Source organism: Notamacropus eugenii, chromosome X, assembly GCF_028372415.1.
Source record: "Notamacropus eugenii isolate mMacEug1 chromosome X, mMacEug1.pri_v2, whole genome shotgun sequence".
Lineage (NCBI taxonomy): Eukaryota > Metazoa > Chordata > Mammalia > Diprotodontia > Macropodidae > Notamacropus > Notamacropus eugenii.
In genome coordinates this window covers 59,750,641-59,771,901 of record NC_092879.1, presented here as the reverse complement: position 1 = coordinate 59,771,901, position 21,261 = coordinate 59,750,641, and the positions used below count along the sequence as shown (strand labels likewise).

General features: G+C 36.8%; 1 protein-coding gene across 2 annotated transcripts in view; it reads left to right on the top strand.

Moving 5' to 3' along the window:
* FGF13 (fibroblast growth factor 13) overlaps positions 1-21,261 on the top strand; it is a 517,094-nt gene that overhangs the window by 407,562 nt on the left and 88,271 nt on the right. For both annotated transcript variants that reach the window (XM_072626773.1, XM_072626774.1), the window contains one exon: positions 6,422-6,525. In XM_072626773.1, coding sequence (XP_072482874.1) covers positions 6,422-6,525 — 104 coding nt within the window. The remainder of the gene's footprint in view (positions 1-6,421; positions 6,526-21,261) is intronic.

Here is a 21,261-nt window from a genome sequence, read left to right as displayed (position 1 = left end):
CTTGTTTAAATGATTAAAATTTATATCATGCCATTATTTGCACTCAGACTCATTAAATTAGCTACAACATTAATATAATGTGGTCTCAGAATGTGTGGTGTATTTTCCTCAATCTGTACTGCCTCAGAAATTCTTGGTAAACATCAAGGTTGGTTAGGAACATAGTCCAGAAGAGTAGATATGGTTTCATATTTTCTCTGCTAATGAGTGCTCAGTTCCATCTTTAGAGTAGCGTTGCCCCTTGACAACAAGCCCATAAAGAAGGGTCCCAGTATAAGGTGTTAATAAGTCCTTTAGTGATGTCTCCTGAGCAGATGCCCAAGAGCATACTGCAAAGAGAGCTGCAATCACTTACCCTCAAAGAAGTCTCTTCTGGTGTTAGGGATGAGAAAGATCCTTAATAATCATTTGAATTATTGCTTTGCAGCAAACTGTATTATTGTCGTTAATATTAAAGTGTGTATGACCAGCAATATGCTACTGAACATCCCTTAATTTTACACCTTTCTGCCATTTGCATCACTGCCCAGTTCTCAGTGATATGTAAAGCTGAGTTTTAGTTTGACCATTTTTCAAGGATGATGAAGGGTAGAACATCAGGTTCATCAGTAAAGTAATACTGTAGACTATATCTACCTATCACAATTAATGCTCTAACTGATAAGAGAACTTCTGTCCTTTGGAGTGGTAAATCAGATTGCAAAAGAAAATCAGGACCTTCTGCAGCAGAAACATTCATGTTTAAATATTAGCTGACCACACCCAAATTGGGTCTCACCCAATTTTATCTTCAGCACCTTCTCCAGCTCCCATATTAAAGACAGTTATTCCGAATCCAGTGTTCGCATGTATGTTTTGTAAAAAAGGAAATAAAAAAGTGACTCATCGTTTATGCCGTGTAAAGACTGATAAGCCTAATTCATCCATAACACATTTTACGAATTGTTTTTCTAGGTATAGTAGCTTTGTTTATGCAGATGGTCCAAGCTTCATTTCTGCCTTGATTTAACCAAATGCATCAAGTTTATATGGTACCATTTATACCCTTTGCTTCCCCATACATATACCTTCTTTTGTTTCCTTTTTTTCTCTTTCTTTCTTTCCTTCCTTCCTTCCTTCCTTCCTTCCTTCCTTCCTTCCTTCCTTCCTTCCTTCCTTCCTCCTCTCTTTCTTTCCCTGTTGTCTTTAATTTTAATAAACCCTTTGACCACACTATCAGAAGGGATTTCCATGGAACGTTTTTGACAATTGTATTATAAAAAAGCCTAAAGCCCCAGCTCACTCTTTTTCTAGGCATAATGAAGGTATCAGCAGTGGTCCAACCAAGTAGTAGTTATTGGCTCACCATGATGCAACACCTTGAACATTTCAGAGGAAAAGCACCAGAAAAAGGCATAAAGTGTGTTGATCATAACATTGATTGAAAAATGACAAGAGGCTGGGGATCTAACCTCACAGGCTCTCCATTTCATTTTTAAAGGCTATTTTGTGCCCTGTGATCTTTAAGAAAAAGTATAATTAAGTGATAAAAAATAAAGATGCTTTATAATCAGTCATGTTCTTTTTCCTCAGAAAGGGTGGGAATGATACAGAATTACAGAATTATTCCTTGAAATATTTATAACTTTCTCATCATTAGTTTTTTTTAAACACCTCAAGCATCTTTCTATTACTGTTTTATTAATGTAGTCTGAAATTAATAAGCACTTATGAAATTTTATTTAGTTTTCTCTCTTTACTGTCTTACTGAGATATTTAATTTTGATTGGGTTCACATTATTGGTCATTCTGACATGCCAGGCAAGGGCATGATCAAGAAAACTGGTACTTCTCACACTTGCCCAAGTCTATTTATTTATTTCTAAGATATGTGTGGGTATTATACATTTAAGCTTCCATAACAGATTCATTACAATGGTAAATGTCAGTCCAATAAAATTCTCATCATGAGAACATCAGCCTTTATAAATTATGTATTTTCCCCTGAAAACGAAAAGACGATAGACAGTTCATGGAAGCTACTTTAATGTAACAGCTTTGGGAACAACGATGGATAGTTTTCTCGGAAGAATATTTTGCACTGACCCTTTGAAAGTTCAAGAATATATGTGTTTTAAAGTTATAAGGATACCACATTTGTCGAACCCGTAATAATTTCACACCTGTATGAAGAGACTTTTATTATTTCTGCCTTCAAGAAATTGACCAATTTAGCCAAACTGACAAGCACTAGAATATATTGAGTTCTGTGGGATGATAAGCTATATTTATACAGAGAAAGGGCTGTTTCTGTAGCTCACATGAAACTAAACCACTATCTCCAAAATGAGAGAAATTTGATTCCTTTTTATAAAGAGAAATCAGACAGAATAGGTATAACATATAGTAACTTTCCATTCCAATGTATGACTCAAGCCAGCAAAGAAAGTTAAGAGATTTAATGGATTTGTCTTAGGATCATAAATAAAAGGTACTAGCTTTTGTTGATAGTATGCTTGAATTCATGTCATATTCTCATGGAGAAAGGCTCCTCTCTTGCAAAAAGAGCATGGAGGAAGATGTTGATTCTCTGCCTCCCACCCGAGATGCTCAATTTTGTATTTCAATCCAGACTAGCCTCCTTATTTTAAAAAGGCTTTTAACCAACTAAGCCCAATTAGTGTCTATCCCTACAAGAAAACAGTGACAAAGGGAGAATTTTAATAAGCTCTTCCCTTCTCCTTTTGTTGTTGTTGACTCATTTTTTGTTGGGTTTTCATGGAAATTTGTGTTAATGGATAAGGAAGGAAGAAAGAAAGAGAAAGAAGGAAAGAAAAAGAGAGGGAGGAAGAAAGAGAAAGAAAGAAAGAAAACCAAACAAAGAAAGAGAGAGAAAAAAGAAAGAAAGAAAGAAAGAAAGAAAGAAAGAAAGAAAGAAAGAAAGAAAGAAAGAAAGGAAGGAAGGAAGGAAGGAAGGAAGGAAGGAAGGAAGGAAGGAAGGAAGGAAGGAAGGAAGGAAGGAAGGAAGGAAGGAAGGAAGGAAGGAAAAGAAAAAGAAAGAAAAACTGTAGATTGCAATACACAGCCATCCCTTTCATTTAGAGTTCAGTTCGTTATTCTGTTTCATGGATCATCATCTTTTTTGGATTCTTCTCTCCAGTTTTACTTCATTAAAACCTGAATCAGACAGTAGGAGAGATTAGGAGGTGAAAATCAAATATGCTAGCTTTTGTTCTTACAATCAGTGGTATGGGGAATATGACTGTCCAGAAAAAATGAAGAGACTCTGAGCCTTTATTGGTATGTCTTTGTCACTTTACAGCAATATGTAAATTGCATTTAGACATATTTTAATACATTCTTAGCCTAATACTCTAGACCTTTCAATAAGGTCCTAGTGTGGGTGGGTTGGGAAATATTGTTTAGATCCTCAGCATGGCCCCTTTAAATAATATAATTGTCTTTCTAGTGATAAAATTCTATGTCGTTTTCCCTTAGCATTAGTGATCATCAATCAACAACTGTGCAAGGGATCAGCATCTTATTATATAACATATGCACATATCTGATATAGACCAAGCCTCAGGGATGTGTGTTGCATTGTCAAATATAGCATGAGCTACTGGCTTACAAGCTGTGTCACACATAACAGAAGGGCACCGCTTTTAATATGAGTAGTGAATGGGGTGCCATCAGTGACATGTGGTGTGAACGCTTATATTTTGAACTGTACAATATGTCCTAGCTCCTCATCAGTAACACCCTGAATTTAAGTGAAAGATCCAGCAGAGATTCACCAAAGGAAATCCCTATGCCTTTGCTAATTTCTCGTGTCGATATATTCCAATTATCAGGGCTAGGGATGTTGGGGCAGTCTGTATAGAGAGACAGGGGAAGCCAGATTCTCCCCCTTGGGGTGACCCCGCACTTCCTTCTGTAGACTTACGGTAACCATCTCTGCTCAGGAGCACTGGCTGACCATCTTTGACACAGTGGGAGGAAATCAATAATGCTGGTCCATAACGTCTTGAAAGGAAGGTGAACGCACTGCCTCCAAAAGATTTTCTTGCAAGCACTATGTTTAAAAAATGTACTGTTATATTTTTATTCACAGTGTGGGAGTGAGTAGACAGCTGGTAGGGGGAGGACGCCCACCGGTTTCCTTCAGTGAGTGGTGTGCGATTGTGAGCAGAGTCTGGGTGTAGGTTTCACACAGTGAAACCTACTAACGGTGAAACACAATGTGGGCCTCTTTCTCACCAGCTGCCTGCCCGCTTGCTCCTACTCTGCAAGTAAAAATAAAATAAACCCAGTCAGAGCCCAATGTTTCCAATAGAAATAAGTTTAATATGTCTGTGACCTTTGCTGCTGCCTGATGGTAAGGCTCAGAGTAAACAACCCTTGCCAGTCTAAAGACTTGATTCTCTTAAGGGAGACTACCCTGGGAATATTTCAGGGCAAATGAACATTTTAAATGGCTGGAAATGGGCAATTTAAAAATAAAAGAGTTCCAGGGGTAGGGAACCTGAGGCCTTGAGGCTGGCCACATGTGGTCCTCTAGTCCTCAAGTGCAGCTCTTTGACTGAATCCAAACTTAATCTTTGAGGTCAAAAGGATGTATTTGAGGACCTAGAGGGTTATATATGGCCTTGATCTGTAGGTTCCCCATTCCTGGATTAGACCTTTCTAACAAAATGCCATAATTCTTAGCATTTTCCTGGACCAACAGCGTTAACCTGATGGTCTTCTTGCATTCTTGCAGTGGGCCCAGACAGATGTTTAGACTGTGCCATGTATGTTTAAAACAGTGCAGGATTTGGCATTTTGGGTGGAACCCTCAAATAAGCACTTTGGTCTGTCTGTTGGATCCCTGTTGCCTCTCTTCCAAGCCTCCTATGGCTCCTAGCTTTACTTGGCTCTTTACCATTACGAAGGAAAAACATCTTGAATTAAACTGTTTATTTCCCCCTACTTATCAATTGAACCTCCCTGCCCTCTACACACACACACACACACACACACACACACACACACACACACACATCTGACTCATTCATTTGCAAGATTCTTTGTGAAAACAAGAAACCTTCAAACAAACATCTTTCCTGGCTGCCTCTGAGCTCTGAGTGATGATAAACCTCTGGAAGAAAACAGAATAATTTGATCAAAAACCTAGGTGTGTGTGTTAAGGGGGATTTTTATCTGTTGAGCTTTCTGTGTTAACCTACACACACATACACACACAAAATGTAAGGCACTCAGTTTGCCTGCTTTTAAAATGGAATTTTAAAACTAATAATTATGTGTGTATATGCCTAGATAAATAAATATTTTAATCTTTCAAGAGTTATCAATCACTTGTTGAAATTATGAGAGAGAAAGCAAAGGAAAAATACAAAATGGAAGAAGGAAAGGCAGAAAAGTTGAGGAAAGAAGGATAGATGTAGGAAAAGGAGAGGAAGAGAGACATAGAGCCTCATTGGGTTCTGAGATATGTTAGTAGATGGTAAGTGGCATATCTACAGTGTAGGGCATCAGGGTGTATTGCCATGTACTCAGTAGCTCCCTAACAGATGAAAACACTCTTCTCTACCCTGGGAAACAGCTTGTCTACTTTTATTTTCAAACTTCAAATTTTATTTTTGAAATAGAGCTTTATTTTCCCATGGTATTCTGAGGGTGTTAGATATCTATAACAGAATGAGTTGAATTTTAGAAATTGAATTTGGAGGAGGTGGTCAATGAGCTATCTATGCCTGAAAGGCCTTTTGACATTCTCATTAGGTCTGATCATCTTGCTTGAGAGATTAAGGGAACCTAATTCCGTAGTACTGAAACCTACATTGGAAACTGTGATTTATTTCATTATTCTAAGCCTTTGACTACTCCCCCAAACCAGTTGCAAGTTTGGGATATAATTGTGTTCTAGTGAAATGATATCTAGTGAGTCCAAACCAAAACTAAATAAGCCAGTAGCCATAGCAGCTCATGAAAGGGAAATTTTATAGCCTGGGAAATATCTCTCCATAGAGACTAAGATGACTCTCTACCCTCACTTTCGACATGTCAAAAAAACTCCCAGCTTTTTGGCTATATTCTTTAGCTATCACTAAAGGTTTGGTCACATATAGATACTGACCAAATGGAAATTAAGCATTCTAATTTCTGCCAGAGGATTTTCCAGTTTTCCAAGCAGTTTTCTCCTTTTCCTAGCTAGAGTCTTTGGGTTTATAGAATACTAATAGGTATTTTTTGTTCCCTTATTGGGGAGAGAGAAAATAAATACTTACTAATTGAAAAAAAGAAATTGTGTCCTCAACAGTTGCCTCTTTTGTAAGAAAGCATCTACTTTTGTAGATTCACGCAATCCATGTATAGTGAAGATGAAATGTTTTTTCGTTTGTGTGGAAATCATTGTTGTAATATTTTTCTCCCATCTCAGCACTGTTTAACCTCATACCTGTGGGGTTACGAGTGGTGGCCATCCAAGGAGTTCAAACAAAATTATACCTGGCAATGAACAGCGAGGGATACCTGTACCCATCGGTAAGTTTTATAGTGTGTGTGTATGTGTGTGTGTGTGTGTGTGTGCATGTGTATTCTGCTAATATCTATGGTAATGATGAGAGGATCAGAGGTGGAAGGGACTTTAGAGAAAATCTCATTCAACTTCTTTATTTTGCAATTAAAGAAACCAAGTCCCAGAGAGGGTAAATTCATTTGCCTCCAGTGCCAGATGGTTGAGGCAGAATTCAAACCCAGGTACTCTGACTCCAAGTCCAGTGTTCTTGCAGTTGTTCTGTGTTTCGTCAAATAAAATTAAGAGAATTCTCTTGACTGCTTTTGCTCTGATGTTTCCCACTGTCACCAGCAGCCAGCTGACCTCTTAGAGGGATGTTGCATTAGGCAAAGTGTTGGACTAGCTGAGCTCTAAAAATTCGTGTCTGATACAACATTTAAAGTGCTCATTGGCACTGCAGGGAAAATTGGCCTTGATAGAAATTGAACCTTTGTATAGATAAATGAGCTTCATGGGAAAATCAACTACACATCAACATTAATCATTTAAAGCTAACAGTGTTTCTCCTAAATTGATGAGATAGCATCCTTGCGTTCAGCATTGCTTTGGTCCTTAATGTACCAAACACTTGGGAGAGTCACAGTTTCACTGGTATCTCAATTTCTGGGCCTGTGAAGCTGAGCCAGTTTCTTTTTATTCCTTTAGAAGAGAATGGGGTTCCCTTCCCCCTCTGATTGCCTCCAGGGAACATTATTCTGGTGCTTTATTTGCTCTTCAGGGTTCAAGTTGAATGCCATGGGCATCTTCTTAGTTAGTATTCGATACTCAATCTTCCCATCAAATGTGGCTCAACCACTCCACAGAGACCAGTTTTGCCTTCTTCTCAGTGTACTTAGTGGTGGAGAAGGGACAGAATAGGGGATTCTTTTTGAAATTATAAAGGGCCGGAATAAAAATTTACTCTGACATAGGTAATTCTCAGCGCAGGTGAGGTTTTGTTTTTTTTTGTCTGTTTTGACAAGGAATTGTAGGCATTACACCTGGCAGCAAAACCCCCAAAACAAACATTAACTAAAAATCAAATAAGCCCTAGGCTAAATGTCACCATTTTGAGCATAAATCAGGGTGTGTACAACACAGGGCTACAGATTATATATGAAAAACTAATAGCACAATGCTGGCAATTACTGTCGTTGTTGTTATTTTTGGTCATTATTATTATTGACAAGCTAGCCTCTGAGAAGGGGAAGCCTTTCACTATGATGTTAGATGTCTCTGAAATGACATAGGAATGCAGTCCTTCAATAAAGCTCAGGAGGTTTTGCTTAAATCTTTTTCCTCTGATATGACTTCTGACAGATTTCTTATTTGCCAATCAGAACTATATAGTGATTCCAGTGTCCTAAATTTTTTACTTCACTTGAGTTCACGGAGATAGGGGAGCTGTAGGAAGTCAATTCATGAAGATGTCCCAATTTGTAGAAAAGGAAAAAAAACAATTCCAAGAACCATGCTTCTATATTTTTTGCTCTTAGCAGAAAATAGCCATTGGTATGGCTCCATGATACCTATGAGTCTGTTTTGCTAAGCAAGGGTAAGGATCTGGAGTAAACTTCCAAAATATGTCTATTTGTTATGAAAAGTTGGGGCAGTCCTCAAAATCGGAAGGGAAAATGGTCTATTCTGTGGGATTTGTGTGTATCTTGAAGGCCAATTAGCCTTATAATAGCAGGTTTCAGCTCTCCTCACTTTGATGGACATGATGCCTAACCGGACGTGAAAATAGGTACGTTTTTTTTTTTTTTTTTTGATAATGCAATAATTTCTTCCTGAAGCATATTCAGGATCCATGTACAAATGAAATGCTTTGGACTTGGTTCTGAGAAAGAGACCTCAGCAGATATAGAATCATAATTTGGGGAAGGGGAGATGAGGGGCTAATATTGAAAAGAAGCCCCAACACAATAAAGTCCAGTAGCTTATTGGGTAGGTGGGAGGAGAAGGTAATCAAAGATATCTACCTAGCATCTCCTCAGTTTGAAAGAAAGTGTATTTCATTGAAATTTGGGCAAACCATTGAGGGGAAAAAATGGAGAGAAATATTGCACAAGAAAGCTGGAAACTATTTAGTCTTTAACACAGTGTCTATCACATGGTAGGCTCTTAATAAATGCTTATTCCCCCTTCTATCCTCCCTCTCTCCCTGTCTCCTCATTTGAGAACATTTTGGGGGGCAACCCTAGCAGTTCACACAGAACATAGAGATAGATTCCAGGAAGATTCAGTTTAGGGATCTGAGTTCTAGAATGGTTTATCTGGGGCAGGTGCTCAGTCCGTGAGATGATGTGGAGGACAGCCAATTGCTCCATCCTCTTTTGCCCCATCACATCCAAGAACAGTGGTCTAGATACACCATAGGTTTGAGCCAGTTCCTGTGTGCTAATCTGGATAAGAGAGTGGAGGCCCAAGCCTTCAGATAAGGGGAAAGGTTAGGTAAACAGTGCTCTTTTCATAAAAGTACAGTTTCTTTAATGAACACTAACTTCAGGAGGAGTGGATACTAGTTATCAGGGAGGTCTCCCAGATCATAGATTTTGGGAGAAATTGAAACATTTTCACTAGGGAGGTTATGGTAACATTTTTGTAGGTTTTTCAGAATAGGGTAGAAAACCAGCAATGTACATTGATTCCTCAAAGACAGGGGGAGGGTTAGAATGGGTTAGATCACTCAGTCAATTACTCACTAAGCATTTATTAAACATCTCCTATATGATAGACACTGTGCTAGACAGTGAGGATACAGAAACAAAAATGAAACAGCCTCTGACCTCAAGGTGCCCACATTCTACATGTAGCATATGTACACAGAAAGTTAAATATGGAAAACATATACAAAGTAAATTTCCTTCTAGCCCTGTGACTGAATTAAAACTCAATAGCCCTTTGATTTCAGTTGAGGCTAGAGATGAAAAATCCCTCTGTGGGCTCTTTTGATTTAGTGATTAGCAATCATTTATAATTCACAAGTTATTATTAAAGAGATTAGTGCTAAAGTAAATTCAGTTGGAGTTGCTCCCTTTGTTAACTATCTTGTGTGGTTTTAGTTATATATATTATTCTTTAATTCCTCTTAGAAGTTATTCCAAATTTTTTGGTTTAGAGAGAACAAAAACAGTGTCGTGAAAGTGCATTAGACTTGGTGTTGAGAATCCTGGGTTTGAATTCTGCCTCTGAAACTTACTAGGAAGTCACTACTCTCTAATTGCCAATTTTCTTATTTGTAAAATGGGGATGATAATAACAGCGTTAGCACTTAACTCACAGGTTCATTTTATTTTGTCAAATGAATTCATGAGCTCTTTATAACTTTATAACTAAAATAAAAAAAAGCATCTTTTAAACTAAAGCCCCCAAATTTGGTCTGTTGACCAAAGCTTAGATTACCAAAGCACAAATTGGTTAAGATGGTGTCAATATTGATTTTGTTGCAAGTTGATAGATTTGCACTTTACATTTTGGGCAACTGCAAAGAGTTATTTATGCTTCTTCTTAGGGTTCAATCAAAGGTTAGTGTAGTGCATTTACACACACACACACACACACACAGACACCATCCATCTCAACCAAAAACAGTCTGTGTTAGTGGTTAATTTGCTGAAATCAAAAGCTCATCAGCCAAGGTTTCTTCAATTATAAGCAGAACCTATTAGATCTGACAGTACGAATAATACAAACATGATCAGTCTGTCAACCTATAACATCTGGGTTGATCTTCTCCAAAAGACTGGATGATTTTCACTGGGAGACAGTTTTAGTCCTCTACTGATGCCTGTCTTTCAATTAAAAGATTGAGAGATGCAACCAACCTCTAATGAATACAGCAATTAAATAACCTGCCTTTCTACACAAGGAGTATTCTCCAATATAATGTTGAAATGAAGTTTTCCTAGCAGTAGAAGTTGACCCCTGATATAAAAGTATGATGACATAAGTGTTCAGTCACTGATCCATCTCCCATATGGAATTATGACAGCTGAAGTGAAGGAGAATGTCCATTTTGGAGAATTAGAAGGTCATGAACCATTCTTTATCTACATGGTCAAAGCTGTCTTTTTGGGGGTTGTATAGTATTTCTATATTTCTGTTTTCTAAGTGCCAGGGTGCAGAGGGTTATAATAGGTCTTTAGGGTTAGGATGAAAAATTTTTAGAGTGTTCTAAAGAAACAGAGGTGAACAACTTTGATTATATTCACAGTACTTTACTGTTAATATTATCTCATTTGATCAGCCCTATGAGATGATAATATTCCTAGCTGTGGCACTTGACATTTTTCAGAGTGGTTTCATGGTCCTATTATCCATTATCCTATTTGAATATCAGCCCCATTTTGCTAGTTAGTAAAACAGGCTTTGAGAGGTAAAGGGACTTGTTCATTGTCCCAAGTGGTAGAGCAGGATCTCAAACTTACTTCTTTCAACTCCAAGTCCATTGTTCATGTCACTACTCCATATAGTTAAAACTAGTGTTTCTAAGGGCTAAAGAGGACTAGATAGACAGCCAATGTAATCCCAGGTGGATGAAAATGTTGGCTTTTCCTGCTAGCAGTTCTTTAGGACACAGAATGAGCTAACATTTTCTTACGTGTGCTAAATTGAGCTATCAATGGAAACTTATTAACAATAGAGTTGCTTGGCTATGGTATCTCAATAAGAGGACAGTTGTCTGCTAGCTGATGGTCTCAGAACCAAGTCCAGTAACTGATATTTGATATTGATGATTTATTTCAGGAATGGTCTACTAAAGTTTTCTATTGCCAGTTGTACTATCCACAACTAACTTGTGTTCCTACTTATAACCAAAGTCACTTCAATACCAGTGATAGAAATTCTTTTAATAATGGTTAGCCCTCTTATAGGGGCTCTGCAACTGATAGTCTCTGGAATTGAAAAATAGCCTAATTTATCTTCAGTTTTACATTTGCCCTTTAATTACCCCCTTTAGCCCATTAAAAGCAACAGAAACAGCTGTGTTAGTTTTGGGTTTTTTGTTTTTTTTTTTGCTTTGATCTCAAGATTCTTGCATCTCCCCTAATTTTTTCTTGTTGCCATGGGGGCAGACTTGGTGTAGGTTCGAGTTATAGTGACAAACCATCTAGGGCTCAAGGAATCATAATTAGTCATCATTCCTTAATATATTTGCTTTCATCCATTATTACTGAAGACTTTCTAGCACATAAAAAGAGCTCAGTGTGATTCAGAATCTTTCATCTTACCTTTGCCATTTCATCATCAGTATATCTTGAACAGTGTTCACTGGTTGTACACAAGCCCACGAGAGCTTCTTGGAATTTTCTATAGTGTTTTACATCTTAGCAGTTAGTTTCTGTACATTCCTTTGTTGGATCCTCTATGAAATAATAAAAATAATATTAGCTTGATTTTACATAGCTCTGAAAATAAGCATATTTACAGCATTGACTTTAGTGCTACGGTCTTCCCTCTGTTGTTTATTTCCAGTTTTTCCTGTCTCCTTCATTAGACTGTGAGCTCCTTGAGGACAGGCTTTCTTTTGTTGTTCTTTGTATCCCTAGCACTTAGCACAGTGACTGCTTAATAAATGACTTTTGGCTGACCTTTGATGTTTCATTTTCAATATATCTTGACCGGTTCACAGATTGTACCCAAGCCCATTGGGAATGTCTTGGAATGTTGCTGTAGCTTTTTACAGCTTTTAGCAATCAGTCTCTGGTGTATTAACTTGTTTGATCCTCACTACAACTCTGAAATGATAAAATTTACATACCTCTGAAAATAAACATACTTATAGCAGTTATATTAATGTTAGAACCTTCCCTCTGTTTATTATCTTCAATTTATTCTGTTGTCTCCCCATTAGACTGTGAGCTCTTTGAGGGCAAGCTGTCTTTTGCCTTTGAATCTCTAGTGTTTAGTAGAGTGCCTGGCACACAGTAGGTGCTTAATAACTGATTCAGGACTGCCTGCATAATAAATGTTCGCTTTTATGGAAAAAAAACAAGATAATTTCCATTTGGGGAATAAATAATTCTTAATTTTATGATCCAAAAGAAGGGACAGTATAAAACTACAGATAAAACCTAAAATCTTTCTGTTTGCCTTTGGATTTTGCCATCCTAATTATATTTGGCCTTGTATTTTTTGAATGGAGGAAATTTAATGTAGTGGAAAGATTATGAGCCTGTAATGTACAAACCTGAGGTTAGTAGTGCAAGTAGTATTATGTCCATTTAATGGATGTGGAAACTGGAGGATAGGAAAATTAATTTGACATTGCCAATGGCATATTGCAAATCAGTGGCAGAGCTAGAATAGAAATGAACACAGGTGAATCAGTATATCAGTAAATTCACCAAATAATCCCGAAAAGCTTAGATAAAGCATATCACCTGTACAAAGAGGTAAACTGAGATAGAGTAACTCACATGTAAAGCATGGTATCAGCAGCAGAGAAAGCAGAATCCCATCTTCTGGTTGTTTGACTATCCTGGCTATGAAAAAAGTATTAGTGAAGAAAAGATGTGGTCACATTTTCCAGGTGCGTTGAAAAATTGTTTTCATTACAATAATGTTTAATATATATTTGAATTTGACAGCAGATGGAGTTTGTGTAAAAATGTTGATAATTTGCCTAAGTTATCCTATTAATTGGAATTTACCAGTTACTCGATTTATTTAGTTCTTGAATTTCTTTATAGAGCAATTTAAAGTCTAATTTTCAGTGGTGAGATTTCACACTTATACTTTGTTTTATAAATAGGAGAAAAGGTAGCATAAACCTTTGCGAGCCCTAATTTCTGTTCCATAAAATGAGAGAATTGGGTGGTGCCCTGTTACCTTTCAGTTGTAAACAGTCATATGCAGTAAGTTGGTATTCAATATGATAGTCACTCATCCATTGCCTCTACTTAGGTTATATCCTCTCCTAAAATAAGACAAGTAAGAGTGCCTTATGCATCCTCATCCTCATTGCTGAGCTATTCTCAGCAATGCAATGATTCAAGACAACTCTAGACTGATGAAAAATGCTATCCATCTCCAGAAAAAGAACTGATGGTATCTGAACAGATTAAAGCATACTTTATTTAAACTTCATTTTTCTTGAGTTTTTTTTGTCTGTTTTTTTTTTCACAACATGACTTTAGGGATATATTTTGCATACTACGCATGTATAACCTATGTCAAATTGTTTGCCTTTTCAATGTGGGGGGAGGAAGGGAGAGAATTTGAAACTCAAAATTTGAAAAACAAATGTTAAAATTGTTTTTCATTTGTTTTTAATGTAACTGGGTAAAAATAAAATGCTAAATAAAAGCTAGAAAAAGGAAAGTTCATTTCATTATGTTTTGCATAACCGTACATGTATAATCTATATCAAACAGTTGATAGCATGATTCTGTAAGTATAGTGTAAGGAATTCTGAAGCCTAGAGTAGACTGAGGTTGTCTAGGAATGGAAGGGATAAGCCAAAATAAGAATGTTTTGTTGAAATTATATTGAAGATATTACTGTAATGTAAAATATGCATAAGAAAAAGAGCTAAGTTCACTGCAAAGTTTCTCCATGAATACCTCTGTAGTCATAAATTTTCTTGCATGTTTGGTATATTCCTTGATGGTAATGGAAGTTCCATTCTTTATGACAAGAAAGTAAAGTTTAGCATTCTTTGAGTATGAAAATCTTTGCCTTTGGTTATATCCATCCATCCAAATGAAATGCTTTTTCTTGATGGTCCCAGTTGGAAAGTTCACCAAAATAGATAATTATCTGGGGGGGGGGGAAAGTCCAGGTCCTCCATTGAAAGAGTGACTGGCTATGGTAATTTCTCAGAAATCAAGGAAATACTAATTATTGTATCTATATACATTAAGATTGGCTTTGTGCTCAACTTCAGAGGCCAAGTTGAAAAAGAATTCAAATGACAGATCATAGGGCACATATTTAAGAGTGTCTTATGGCTTTGACTCAGGAGCTTAATTGAAATTGCAAAGGAGAGTCAATCTTTTGGAGCTGGAAAAAATAGATTCACTGGCAGGAGCAACAGGGGGGAATTGGTTCAAGTGAAACCAGATTAAAAAGGTTCTCATAATTTAAAGAAAAAATGAAACCAATCTTATGTTCAGTGCCGTGTTGCAACTGTAGTATTAGCTAATTAGAAAATTCCTAAAAGAATACAATATGTTAAATATAGATCCTCATCGACTTTTAATATCTCTGAAGGATGCTATTACAGTTTATCTGGTATTGGCTAATGGCCTTTTGGAAAAGAACAAAGGAGACTCCTTTAGTCATGTATTATTCGAATACATCTTATTGAAACTATTACTTTTGTTTCTGGCTTCTAATATGCATAATTTCGGCCAAGATATGGCTAAAGTCCTTGTTGCCTGCTAAAATCTTATTTTATTTGTTTTTCCAATTACATATAAAAACAATTTTTAACATTCTTTTTCTTTTTATATTTTTGAGTTCTCTTTCCCTTCCCCTTCTTGAGAACGCAAGATTATACATGTGTGTAGTCATGCAAATTATAATTTCCATATTAGCTATGTTGTGAAAGAAAATACAGACAAAAAAGTTTTAAAGTATGCTTCAATCTGCATTCAGATCCCATCAGTTCTTTCTCTAGAACTGGTTAGCTTTTTTCATTTTAAAGCCTTCAGAATTTTCTTGGTTCATTGTATTACTGAAACTAGCTAAATCATTCATCGTTGATCATCATACAATATCTCTGTTACTGTGTGCAATGTTCTTCTGGTTCTGCTCACTTGATTTTGCTTCAGTTCATATAAGTCTTTCCAGGTTTTTCTGAAAGCGTCCTGCTCATAATTTCTTGTAGCACAATAATATTCTATTGCAATCATATACCACAACTTGGTCAGCCATTCCTCAACTGATTGGTATCGCTCAATTTCCAACTCTTTGCTACCATCAAAAGAGCTGCTATAAATATTTTTGTGTGTATTTGGGATACAGACCTAGTAGTGATATTGCTGGGTCAAAAGGCAGGCACAATTTCATAACCCTTTGGGCATAGTTCCAAATTGCTCTCCAAAATAGTTGAATGAGTTTACAATTCCACCAACGATGCATTAGTATCCCAGTTTTTCCACATCCCCTCCAGTGTATGCCATTTTCCTTTTCTGTCATATTAGCCAATCTTATAGGCATGTCATGGTACCTCAGAATTGTTTTAATTTTCATTTAAATTTCATTAAATTTCATATCTCTAGTCAGTAGGGATTTAGAGCATTTTTTCATATGACTATAGATAACTTTGATTTCTTCTGAAAACTGCTTCTTCATAGCCTTTGATCATTTTTCAATTGGGAAATGATTTGTAGTCTAATAAATATGACTTGGTTCTCTGTATATTCAAAAAATAATATTTTTATGAAAGAAACTTGTAAACATGTTTTCTCAGTTTTTTGCTTTCCTTCTAATCTTGGCTGCATTTGGTTTGTACAAAAACTTTTTAATTTAATGTAATTGAAATTATCCACTTTACATTCCATAATACTCTCTATTTCTTGGTCATAAATTCTTCCCTAATCCATAGATCTGACAGGTAAAGTATTCCACACTCCCTTAATTTGCTCATGATTTCATCCTTTATCATGTACCCATTTTGACCTTATCTTAGTATATGGTGTTAGATGTTGGTGTATACCTAGTTTCCGCCAAACTACTTTCCAGTTTTTCCGCAATTTGTCTGTCAAATAGTGAGTTTTTGTCCTCAGTACTTGGATCTTTTCATTTATTCGTTTATTGTGGGACGTCACTACAAATGAAAGTAAAATGGATGCTAAGATTTAGGATGTGTCTGCTTATACAAAGTTGACTGTGGCAATGATATATGTAATTCATGTGAAAGGAAAACCATGTAGTTTCCTTAGTTGCATTAATATTTGTAGAATAGCCATTGTCATAGATCATCAGAAGTTTCAGTAACCGTAGAGGTCATCAAATCCAAATTCTCACTGTGGTTGTCCATACTTTCACATAATCACTTGCAGAGCCATCACCTCAACCCAGGTCTTCTAACTTTAAGTCTAATTTGTTTCTCTCTATATAATTTTAGGAGTTAAAGTAGTAAGGCTCCTAGATAAAAAAAAAATAATGTTTGTTTTGGAAGGATGATGCTGGGAAAAGTCAGAATCATGACAGTAAGAATAGTATAGTCAGTACTATTTTGCAAGCATGTTAGCATGATAATTTTTTGATATGTTTTCATTTTTCCTATAACCCATTTCTTCTAAAAGTTTATAGAGGGCTATGTTTCCCTTTGGTGAAACAGTGGGAGATGAAATTTTGCCACTAACTGCAGGAACTGTGACTTGGAAATATGCCATTGCATTACAGAGAAAAGAAACTGGTCAACTTCCATGTGGCCTAATCTGTTAGGGTTTGTCTAGTTTAGGAGCTTTAGATTGATGAAGAATTGCAACCAATGGGTCAGCATCAGGGCAAAGCAGGAACTAGAGAAAGACTTAAACAGGGCTAGAAGACAAGAACTGAACATCCCTTTAGGATGCCCCTGACATGCCTCTCCATAAATATCTCTGGTAATGGAGAGTTCTCATTCTTCCCTTCCCTTCCCTTCCCTTCCCTTCCCTTCCCTTCCCTTCCCTTCCCTTCCCTTTCCTTCCCTTCCCTTCCCCCCACCCCCTTCTCTCTCTCATTCTCACCCATTTCAGAGAACTTTTCTGGTTAGGGCTTTTGCCTTCTGGTGACCAGAAATTTGCTCCCCTATAATCTGCACCCATTGTTCCTAGGTTTTGCTCTCTGTAACCAAACCAAACAAAGCAAATCCCTTCTTGCATGATAGCTTTTCCAACATTTAAAGTTAACCATTGGATACTGCATAAATCTTCTCTTTTCCAGGATACGTATCTTCACTTTCTCTAGATGTTCTCCTATATCCTTATGTCAATTGCCTCTTTTTTCCATTTGTAGCTTGGCACCTAATGTGGGCTCATTTGGGAGAGCTGGTGTGAACTTAGCTAAGAGTACCCACTTAGTCCAGGAAGCATGGCATGGAGTAAAGGCAGATGCTGCCAGCGCTGCTATTTTTTAAAATTCTTCAGGTCTCTAGTGGAATACAGGAGATATTTATTCAAGGAAATGATAACATCATACTTTAGAAAGTTGGAGAAAGTAGTGGAGTGAAGTACCTTTCTTAACCTCATTCTGACCACTAAGGAGAACAAAAGATTGTGAAAGTGGGACATATGGGGACCTTTCAGGGAAGTGATCTCTCTGCCTTAGAATCTGAGATAGAAGAGAAGAGAAACGTATTCTGGTGTGTTCCATCTGTTGTTATAGAGAAGATATCAGAGATTGGGATAGGAAGGAGAGGTGCAATACCTTAATCTGAAACAGAGTCAAACCACAAGAGATGCAAACCTCTTAAAGATCAAATTCTGGAACTCCAAGGAGAAACAATTTTGATGAAGAAGATATGGAGAAATTGTCTAAAAAGACCAATGTAGACGCACATGGAACTCTTTACAAACTTAGATTTTTAAGAGGCATCTACTTGGAAGGGCAAGTAACAGAATATAGTATCATAATTGTATATAAATAATATTAGTAATGTTTAAACTCATGATAAGCTGAGGCTGGCAAAGAATGGAAAGGACAATACAAAGGGATGTTTTAAGAACAATGTTAAACAAAAGAGAAGACCCAAAGTTGGACAAAGAAGATTACTCAGGGCAGATAGAAGGATAATGGAGAGAAGATGGAATTACTCAGTTGTTATTTCTCTTCTCTTTTCACCTCCAAGGAATAATTTTAAGGTTAAAAATGATAGAACAAAAATGACTAACAGGGAATTGAAATCTACAATAAGGAAAGGAATAATATGAGCTACCCTGGATGAGTCCAGATCGCAAAACCTAGACCAACTGCATTCCTGATGATTGAAAGTGGAATGTCAGTAATTTGTGAAAGTTTATGAAAAATGTGAGAAATGGCACAGAATTGGAGAAAGACTTTCTCAGTTTCCAATAAAAGGAAAAAGGTAGATGCTGTAAAATACAGACAATGAAGCTTGACTTTGATTACTGAAAAAATTCTAGAAAGGGATAGTTAGTAGAAATTTAGAAAAGGAAGCAGTCATCCTGGAGAACCAAAAAGAATAGCTAACACCAGAATAACATAATTTTCTTCTTTAATAGAATTACTGGATTGGTAGATGAAGGGATTATTTAGAGTTTCACAAAGTATTTGATCTAGCCCTTCAAGCTCTCCTTGTGTCAAAGATGAAGAGAGGTGGGGTAGGGTTAGGTAAATTTGGAACTGATTGAATGACCAGACTTGGGAGCTAGCTATGAACACATGCATGCTTGCCTCTGTACTCTTTGACATTATCAATGGATTTAATAAAGCATAGTTACTGGGCCTATCCAATTTTAGGTTGGCACAAAGCTGAGAAGGGTACCTAATATATAAGATAATAGAATCTGGTTTTAGAAGGACCCCAGTAGGCTAACATGTTGAGTCAAATCTAATCAGATGAAATTGCAGGGTCAAATAGCCAGGAGGTATCAGAGACAGGACTTGAATCCAGGTCTTCCTGGTTCTGAAGGCAGCTCTCTATCTACTCTTTTATGCTGCCTACGTGCATTGTAATATTAGGCTTGAGTTTAAAATCAAATATTAAATGGAGATAGATAAAAGTTCATCAAAAAACTGAGATTTTAGCAAACTGTGTACTCAATATAAGTAAACCTTGTGACATTTTTTAAAAAGCATGCACACACACATACACACATATATATGCATATATATGTATAATTATAGGCTAAATTATAAGAGGCAAAACATCCAGAATGAAGGAGGTGATAGCCTCTCTGTTCTCTGCACTATTCTGACAGCATCTAGAGTATTGTGTTCAATTCTGAGTTCCATAATTTAGGATTTGGGGGGTTTGGATAAGAGAACACTTAGGAAAGAGAGTCATTTCCTAACTGGATGACCTTCAGCAAGTGATTTCACCTCATTAGCATTCAGTTTCCTAATTTATAAAATGAAGGGATTGGAGATGACCTTTATGACACCTTCTAACTCTCAATCTATGATTTTTTATTCTACTATCATGATAGCTGTCTTCCAGTATTTGAAAGTCTGTCATGTAAAAGTGGGATTGGTTGTTGTAGTAATAGTATCTACATAGAGCTTTAAGTTTTGCAAAGCTTTTTACAAACATGATCTCATTTGATCCTCACAGCAAGCCTGGGAGTTAAGTGCTATTATTATCCCCCTTTACAGATGTGGAAACTGAGGCAGATAGATTAAGTGACTTGCCTGATACAGCTAGTAAGTGTCTAAGACTACATTTGAATTCAGGCCTAAATGAATCTGGACCTAGTCCACCCCCGGGATTAGCCTTGTTCTTCTTGGTCCCACAAAGCAGAATTAAGAGGGATAGATAGAAATTTCATAGAGGCAGATTTAAAACTACTCCAATATATAGGGAAGGTAGTGTGGGTAAGCCTCCTTCCAATCAGAAGCCTAGATGGTGATATGTAGGAAATGTGTAAAGGGGATTGTGATTCTGGCTTCAGTTGGGTCAGATGGCTGCCAAGGCACCTCTCCCTTGGAGGCTCTCAAATTCTCTGACCATAAGAATACATTTTAGACCCTATCGAATGGCCATTGACTTTCTCTTAATTAGAAGCTTCATACTAAATCTGTGTTTACAAAAACTTCAGAATAGTAATGAATTTTGCTGAAGAATAAACATTTTAGATACTTTGTTCATTTGATATTGATATACACCCAATCAAGAAACACAGAGATGCACACTGGCTTTTTCTCTCTCCCCTCCTTCTTTCCCCCCAAAAAAGACAGATACAGGAGAAAAAGAGAATTGGAAATCCATGAGGCAGAAAAATAGGAATGGAGAATATTTGTGTTGCCATGTGAGCTTTGGACCTGATGATGTTTTTGATTTGTTTTTTTCCCTCAGAGATTATTTGCAGGTGGGAATATTGAAAGAATACCTCAGTTATTTGAAAACAAAGTCCTAGACTCTGTCCACCATTTACCTTCTAGCCACAACAATGGAAAAATACAATTATTTCTTGGTTGTATAACAGGGCATTATACCAGGGAATTGGCTGGCAAAGATGAAAATCTTATATAATCCAAAAGATTAATTTTAATCACTTGCTTCAGTTTCCTCTGGTGGTAAGCATATTCTGCTTACTGTCGATAAGTAGCACACTTGATGAGAGTGCAATTTACCCTCTCTCTTCTTTTGCGTCCATGATTCTGGTAGAACTTTTCCAATTTGTCCAATAACCCAAATTCAGGAAGCATGGAATGAGGAGGAAAAAAAATGACTGAATAATTTAGCTTTGTATCACCGAAATTTGCATGGAGAGATTGGCCTAGGCTGAGCCTCTATGACTATAATGAGCTTCTGTCATTAAAGACCATGCCACTGATATAAGGACTATGCCATTATCAGTCTAGACTATCAGATTTGGGAGTACCACATGTATTCATCAAAATGGGACAAGTCTCTTTCCCTCTCTAGACCTCAATTTCCTTATTTGCAAAATAAAGAGACTTAGTAAGGTGATCGCTGAATTGCTAATGTTTCCTTAAAATGTCATTTTTAGGGAGGCAATTTTTAAAAAATATCAAGACTGTAGTGCCTATTAGCTTTACTACACTATAAGATGTGGCATTTAAACTTCTTTACCGGCTGAGTT